General features: G+C 36.7%; 1 protein-coding gene across 1 annotated transcript; it reads left to right on the top strand.

The window, feature by feature from the left end:
- Nucleotides 1–1,901: 1,901 nt before the first annotated feature.
- LOC308694426 (uncharacterized protein) lies at nt 1,902–5,931 on the top strand. Its single transcript, XM_081371936.1, has 7 exons — nt 1,902–2,108; nt 2,334–2,460; nt 2,575–2,668; nt 2,772–2,899; nt 3,329–3,471; nt 4,283–4,480; nt 5,597–5,931. Exons 1-7 carry the CDS (start codon nt 2,068–2,070, stop codon nt 5,706–5,708), a joined length of 843 nt encoding a protein of 280 aa, XP_081228062.1. The 5' UTR covers nt 1,902–2,067; the 3' UTR covers nt 5,709–5,931.
- Nucleotides 5,932–9,042: the final 3,111 nt, after the last annotated feature.

Below are 9,042 nucleotides of genomic sequence, written 5' to 3'. Positions count from 1 at the left end.
GAGAGAGAGAGAGAGAGAAAGAGAGAGAGAGATTCACAATCTGCTGATTAATTAAATGTTACATATCATGATAAAATGGGTCATCTTTAATTAGACATTTAACTACATTTTATCAAACTTTGATAATTGCCTTAATCTTTTAAACAACTAAGATAGTGATCAAACTACATTTAAAAAAGACCTGTGAAGTACCCGATTCTATGCTTTTGAGAGTCAATTATGTTTTATTAGGTATGTCTCTGAAGCAGCAGCTAAGGCCTAGATACCAATAGATAAAGTTGATGCGTTTTTGTTGTTGCTATGGACTAAGTTGACAAGAGTGATGTAGAAGTATTCACTGTGAAGCTTACACTGGTGATGTAGGCCTACCTAAAATAAAACGGATTTCAAGTTAAGTGAACAAATTTTCAGCAGTAAGAAAAAAAAGTTTCATCACTGTTATTTGTGATATGTGAATAGTAAGGCTGTAGTTAGGAAAATGTAATTATATTTTTAGAATGACTTTTTTTTTTTTTCCAAACCCGTCTGTGGGGTAGAACCATACATATCTATGGGTAAAACGCTTCTCACTATCATAACTTAACTTAACATAGTTAACTACAGTAGTTATGATAGTGAGAAGCGTTTTACCCATAGATATGTATGGTTCTACCCCACAGACGGGTTTGGGGAAAAAAATGGTCATTCTAAAAATATAATTACATTTTCCTAACTACAGGCCTTACTATTCTCATATCACAAATAACAGTGATGAAACTAGTTAACTACACTATCATAACTATGGTCTGAACATCACAACCTTTGGTTTTCCATCAAATGTATTTTGGTGGTTGAATAAAAATATTTGGACTTAATATTTAAAAATCCCTTCAATTTAGCATCAGCTAGCCAGTTAGCATCAGCTAACAATATTTTTCAAACACACACACTACTGTTCTGTTTCCCTCCACTCTATAGCTTAGTTTATTTAAATGGTCTTGCGGTCTGACAAATTCATTTTCAATAGCCTACAAATCTCAATATGACAATATGATGACCACATAAAAAGGGTAGGCTACAGCTGCATTTTCCTAAAGTTACTGAAGTGCAACCTTAGACACACTGCTGCCCTAGCTGACCTCCGTGCGCAGATCACTGAAGCTGACGCTGCTGCGCGCATGCGCAGAGCTCACACTCACCTGTCGCACCGTAGCACACTATTCATCCATCATCAATGGGAAACCGCACTATATTCCTTGTAAATAATACTCTTCACTGCATGTCAAATGCCAAAGGGGTCTGTCAGAACCTACGGACATGTCCGAAAGGTAGGAAAAATTTTGAACAGTATCTCCTAATATGGAGATGTCTTGCTGTTTTTTCTTGTTCTTCCTCTTTTTTCTGTAGCCTACACTTTCTGGAACAAAAACGTATGATCAGTTGGCTTTTATTTTAGATCTGTCTGCTTAATTCATGTTTGGAAGACTGTTTATAGTTACTTTTCTGCATAATTTATGGGAATTACCACTGGAACATGAAGATCTACTTTTAAAGCAAATTTATTCGTGGACTAAATAGGCTTTATGTAATTATGATATTGTCACTGTTATTAAGACATTATATTAAAACATTATTATGCCATTATGTAATCTATGACCATGTTAGAATTATTTAATGATATTTTAATGAATCACTAAGTGAAAATAATGTGTATTTACATGTAGCAGCTTCACAAAACCTAGCACATCATCAATAGCCATTACAGCGTAAACGTGAGCACATCTTATACAATGTTCTGATATAATGTGCGGGTGTGCTCGGGTGGCGTGGGTGACTTTAATCCGGATCAGGGTGCAGAGTTCACGGTAATCTACACCAGAACCTCAGCCCAGCGGATGTAAGGACGCACAGGCTCTTATTACACACAGAGGATGTGTCTCAAAGCCTGCCGAGTTCCCTACATAGGCAGCACATTTGGGCAGCGTAGGTGTTCTATCGAATCTATGATTCGAATTTCTAGGATGTTGTGTCATATGATTAATTAAGTGGTAGTTTAATATGATTGAATCTGAATGAATACATAAATGAATGAACGAACGAACGAACGAACGAACGAACGAACGGAGGAAGTAGGCTGATAATTAACTCAACTCACTATGTTTTTGAACACATCTGTCAATATTTATGCAAATTTATTGAAATTAGTTGGTTATATGTCATTAGTATATTGTTTATTGTATAAAGCCTATCATTGCAAGGTCAAATAGCTATATTTGCATATCTATTCAATATGAATGTAATTTGAATGTGGCCGAAGTAATGTTTGTTAATGACTTCAGTCTCTCTCTGTCTAGTTCCTCTGGAGTGAACACCAGCAGTGAAAGTTTTCCGAAGTCTCACTCGCACTACTCTGAGTTAAGCGACACACACACTCCTTTCTCTGTGGAACTGACTCCAGACTCTGGCATTGTTGCCACACCAGTAAGCCAATTCAAAGTCAATATGATTGCTAAGTATCATGTGTGGTTTGATTGACACCTTATTTGTCTAAACTATATGGACATTGAATGTTGTCATTATGTTTATTTTGTGTAGTTGCCATCCAGCCGGTTCAGGTTTGCCTCGTGGCACTGGCTCGAGGAGCATGATGTCCGCGGAGACCAGCTCGCCTGTCCCAGGGTCAGAGAGGGTGAGATGCCATTCTAGGTCACTATTCATTTAAAAAAAATAAATAAATAAAATTTGTGTCATATAATCACTGGACACAGACAATCAGTGATGTCATCAAACAGGACCTGCTGAAGACGAGCTGTCTGTTGACAGTGAAGACATGTTTCTCAGAGGAGGCAGGAGGAAGAGGAGAGAGGATGAAGGACAGAAATGGGAGGAGAGACTTCAGGAGAACTGGGAGAATTGTGTGGTGAGACACCAAACAAGCATCCATCCATTTTTACAGTCTATCTATCTATCTATCTATCTATCTATCTATCTATCTATCTATCTATCTATCCATCCATCCATCCATCCATCCATCCATCCATCCATCCATCCATCCATCCATCCATCCATCCATCCATCCATCCATCCATCCATCCATCCATCCATCCATCCATCCGTCTTTTGAACTTCATATTAATCAAAGAAAGATCCTGAAAAAAATGTATCACTGTTTTCACAAAAATAATAATCAGCATAACTTTTTTCAACATTGCTTATGATAAGAAATGTTTCCTGAACAGCAAATCAGCATATTAGAATGATTTCTGAAAGGTCATGTGACACTGAAAACTGATGCTGAAAATCTATCCAGCTTCGTATTGCATTCAAAGTTCTGTCTCTATGACTGCAGGTGCTGAACTTGTCTTATCAGGACCTGGGAGATCCATACCAGCTGGAGAACTTCATCCGCATCCTGAGGAGACTGATCCGGGTGGAGCGTCTGCAGCTGGTGGATAACGCTCTGAGGGATCTCAGCTCTGTCAGACTGCCAAGGTGCCAAACTAACCTCTACACTGTAATAACTGCAAGATAGTGCACATGAATGTAACTCTGAGTACTGATGTCACTGTCATGAGTTGTGATGGAGTGCAGATCTGGTTGGTTATACCACAAATTCCCACTGATCTTTCAACGGAGGCTGTCCTATTAAATTGCATTGGTTGTTTTGTAACAGTATGTGTATGGCTGTGTAAAAATACATGTAGTGCAACTTTAGCTGTGTGCTGTAATCTCATATGAGGAGTTTATTTTACAGTAAGAAGGAAACTGTTAATTATGTATCAGCATCAAACTCAGCCTCTTTAATTATTTTATTTGAAAATGGGTTTTTCTGATAAAAGATTATATTTGCATTGCTAATATTATCATAATATTTTATAATCAGTACATTTCAGTGCAGTGCAGATATTCTAGAAACATTTTCTAGAATGTTGTGCCTTTCTAAATATGAAAAATCTAATATTTTTCTTAGTTAATTACAGTAGGTGTTGCCATACTGAATGAAACATAAATACAGTGGCTCCAAAAATGATTTGGACACTTTGGTCGCTGAATATAATATCATTAGATATATATAATACATAACATACTTTTCTCTTCACTGTAGATCAACACATTACCTATATTTTTTTTTGTGTGAAATATTTGGCTTGTATTTGTTCTTTATAATAATACTGCTTGCTTTAATATTTTATCATTCATACAATTTTTAGTGTGAGTTATATGTGAGTTATACGAAGAAGAACATTGTGACGCATTACAGTCACTAACAAAACTTGTCATTGAGAGTGTGCATGTGTTATAGATGTAAAATCCTGAATCTTCACCGGAACAACTTGACGTCCATTCGTCAGCTGCCAAAGGTTCCTGAGATCCAGCACTTGTGCCTGTCTGAAAACAGTATTTCCTCTCTGGGCGAGTTGTCTCTGCTGAGGAGCGCGCCGCTCCGATCTCTGACCCTCAAATGCAACCCCTGCCAGTTTCAGGAGGACTACCGCTCACGGTGAGAGAAATATTTGACTTTATTGGAATGGTATGAAACTTGGCAAAGGCACTTGCTATGGACATGATTCGAAAAAGTTAAATGGTCCTGAAAAAATACTCACTTTTGTACTGTTCACAGTCAAAAATGACCGCATTGGAAACGAATGGGAAGCGAATTTCAATTAGTGGAAACGTTTGGTACTGCGCCCAAATAAAATCGAACTAAAAGCTTATTTTTTGAGAAATCAACCTCAAATTTGGAACACAATTTCTTTAGATATATGGCTTTGATTTTCTCACAGTTTTAGACTAAAACATGCTTTGGAAAACATATTTCATATAAAATTTAAAAAGAGTATTTGTTTGCATTTTTCATAATAATAATCTTAAACTTCTATAACGTTTTTTGTTTCACTTTTACAAATTTTTACCTTTAATTTTAACAATAATCTGCTTTAAAAAAGAGACAAAAGTCTGTGCTCCAACGAAGATATTTGAATTCTTCAAAAGAAGATATTTTGAATTATTTTAGCAACCAAACAGTTCATAGACCTCATTGACTTCAATAGTATGGGAGTATGGGTCCAATCAACTGTTCGGTTACTGACATTCTTCAAATCTTCTTTTGTGATCAGCAGAAGAAAAATTTATTCAGGTTTGGAACAATTTGAGGGTGAGTAAATGATGACAGAATTGTCATTTTTCTGTGAACTATCCCTTTAACTGTGTAAAGAAACATGAAAAGTGTATTGGAAATACTCTTAAGTTGTCTTTTATTTCATCATAATATATTATCTGCAAGTACATATTTTTAAAAATATACTATTAAGATTTTAAGTACACTACAAGTGGACATTCAATACAGTTAACGACACTTCTTTTTCACAAGGGCATTTAGACCACCACTGAGCTTTCAATAACTTGCTGTCAAAACAGTGGATTGATTAAAACTAATCAGCTAATTACAGCTTTTAATTATTATAAAACGCCAAACAGCTTCATTTGTCTCCAAAATCACATTATGCCTCAAGTTAATAGCTATGCCAGATATAATTTACTAAAAAAGAGCTGTTCATTAGGGAGCAAAGTCTAACCTTTAAGTCTAACCTTGAGATTTGTGCCGTTTCCTCTGCAGTGTGTTCTTCTGTTTGCCAATACTTCAAGTTCTGGATGGCATTCCAAAGCTACCGGAAGATTCCGTGCCTCCCTCCTCACCAGAAGCATCCAGATTCTGTACCATTCTCTGACATCGAAACAGCAGAACCTAAAGCCAAGATCTGAATCCGATGTACTGTACCGTCAGAGTAAACTGAGAAAGCTCCAGTAATGCACTTGTTTATAGTAAACTCTTAAATGCACTCAATTTTTAATGACTTATTAAAGCTATTTTTGTACCTGTACTTTACATTTACACATTTCATCTACTCAAAATAAACCTGCATCAATTTAAGACCGCAGCAGCCAAGATATAAATGAGAAAAGACTTATTATCAAAGCACGGATGGCTACATATAGAATGGATCATAGTGCTTCTGTTGTATTTTGACTGTTTAGGTCACAGTATGTCAGCTGCATGTAATTCGGGCTATTTGGTTGCTCAATGACCAGCCAACCCTTGGCTTTGGTTAGTTCACACTTTGTCCTGTTGGCTGTTTTGACAGGCGAATCCGTTCTTGGGTGGTATTGCTTGAAGCTTGGCTGGTGTGAAGAAAGGGCACAGAGATTAAATCAGATACAGTCATGTGACACTGTAGCAGCAGATAAAACTGATGATGTCACAGCCAAGCGTTTCATGTTCTCACAGGCTAATGTGGACAGAGGCATATGATCCTAAATTGAAATTCGTGGTTATGGTCATGTTGGAAAGATTGGGCCTCGTTCTTTGTATATCATGGTCTCCTTTATATGGAAGCTTGTTTCTGCCACAGAATAAATAAATAAAAAAAGACAATTGTGACTTTATCTCACAATTCTGACTTTTTTCTCACAATTGCGAGTTTTATCATCTCTGCGCAATTGTGAGAATAAAGTCAGAATTGCGAGATAAAATTTGCTAGTGAATTATCCTTTTTTACTTTTTATTCATTTGCGGAAACAAGCTACATTAAGACAAACATACTTATTCTTAACAGATATAATCAGAGTACATAATATGTGTACATTTAAGTGTTTACAAACGTTTAAAAATGATAATGGTGTTTTATTGTCGCAAGTGTAACCGCAAATCGCTAACACCTAAAGAAGTAACCATAGCAACAGTGGACCGCTTGTATTGGCCGATCAGCAAAATGTAGGAAGCCTACTGTCATTTTTATCATAGATTTACACAAAACATTTTGTATTGCCCTAAGAAATCTTGACGTTTAGCTAAACATTGAGTGCGACAAACCTCAATTGATAGCGCTACTTGAAAGCATGATTCGCACACTGGCTATGTAAACACTGCATATCCTCAAGGCCACCCATTCAAAAGCCATTCATCATGACCCACCATTGTCCTCTTAAGTTTAGCTTATCTGTTCAGCGGCGATCACTAATTCATATGCGCTTCAGTGTTTTGTTTTAATTTTGGTGTCAATTTCAGTGCCACTGAAACCCGAGCCGAGGAGACTGTGCGCGGGAAAGCAAAGAACAGAGAAACGAGAGATCTGACAAAAGTTTAGGCCTTCTACAGCTTTTTAAATCTGTGAAGCAACTTTCCCTGCGGTTAGCATTTTTTCCAGCGTTTCCTGAAGGATGTATTACAGCTGCCTGAAATGATAACACAATGCAGATATGCTAGCCAAAGTATAAATAAGAGCTAACACAAAGGCCAAATTCCCTTAATCATCCATCATAAGTAAAACCAAAGAATATAGATCTAATGTGCAGCAAAGGATTTTTGAGCTTCACAAATTAGAATGTGGCTGTAAGAAAATAGCTAAAGCATTGAAAATTCCCATTTCCATCAGCAGGACAATAATTGAGAAGTTCCAATCAACTAAAGAAGTTACAAAACACGCCTGGAAGAGTTTGAATTTATTGAAAGGATAGCCCCTTGAGATGTAACATCTCATTTTCGAGGGGGTCCCAATTACACATACAAACTACAACACATTTAAAGCAAACAAACAAATGAACAACACAAAAAAATCACTTAAACACACTAAAAGCTCACTCCCCTACTCTCCCACCTACAGTCTACAACTGTATTAGACAAACAGGAGCATGTACACACAAGAGGACATACATTTTACTCAAAATGTACCTGCACCTTGAGAGATAACAGAAATAAAAATAAATATATAAAATTAACAGGATAATTTATAAGCGTTGGTATAGAAGCCTTGATTTAAAAACATGAGCAGGTTATTTTCAGATGAGAAGATCGATTAGTCCTATAAAGACGTAAAGATGTGATTGATCTGAGAAGAGGAGGGAGATTGTTCCAGTCAGATGGAGCTTTGTACTGGAATGACCTGCAGCCAACTTCAGTAAAAATTCTCGGGACACAGAAAAACGGATGCTGCTTGTGTCGAAAGGGATAGGAGGATGTAAATGGAACCAAAAGCTGTTTTAAGTAAGAAGGGCAATTAAAATGAACGCATTTAAAACGAAACTGCAACCAGTGATATTGCCTTTGGGGATTTTGGTTGGAAGCCAATCAAGAGTTCCATACAGCGTACAATGGTGGGTTCTGTAAGGACATCTCAAAACAAACCTATGAAGAATTGTGAATGACATTTAGAGGTTTTAAATTGGTATCTGAAGTGTTTTGGTAAATAATGTCTGCATAGTCAATAATAGGAAGAATTAATTGGGAGATTTATCTTTTTCTGACTTGAAATGAAAAACAATTGAGCGTTAAAGAGAAGAACATAAGCAACCATATGATTTTTTGATCAAATTAATGTGAGGCTTAAAGGAGAGTTCGGGGTCAAGCCAAAGACCAAGATAATCTGGAACTTCAAAAGGGACTGGATTTTATGGTCAGATGAAACTAAAAAAAAGAGATTTTTGGCAGCGAATCCACCAGATAGGTTTGGTGCAAACAGGGATAAAAAGTACCCCATGGCCACGGTTAAATATACTGATGGATCTTTAATGTTGGGGGCCTATTTTTTATTTATTTTTTTGCTGGAGGTCCTGGACATCTTGTTCAGATACATAGCATCATGGATTTTAGCAAATACCAACAGATAAAAAATAAAAAAAAACTGACCACCTCCCTTGCTAGAAATCTTATAATGGGACGTGGTTGGGTCTTCCATCAGGACAACGATCCAAAACAAACATCAAAATCAACACAAAAATGTGTCACTAAGCACAAAATGAAGCTTCTGCCATGAACCCTACAGAAAATGAGTGGGCTGAACTGAAGAGAAGAAGCACCAACATGGATCTGGGAATCTGAAGGATCTGGAGAGATTCTGTATGGAGGAATGGTCTCTGATCTCTTGTCAGGTGTTCTCCAAACTCATCAGGCATTATAGGAAACGACTCAAAAGCTGTTATTTATTATTATTATTATTATCCTTTATTTTAACAGGATAGTCCCTTTGTCCCATAAAATATCTTCTTGGTTATTGTGGCAAAAGCATT

The sequence above is a fragment of the Scardinius erythrophthalmus genome (assembly GCF_964197995.2).
Source record: "Scardinius erythrophthalmus genome assembly, chromosome: 8".
Classification (NCBI taxonomy): Eukaryota; Metazoa; Chordata; class Actinopteri; order Cypriniformes; family Leuciscidae; genus Scardinius; species Scardinius erythrophthalmus.
Note: the sequence above shows the minus strand (reverse complement) of the source record. Positions and strands in the feature narration are given on the sequence as shown.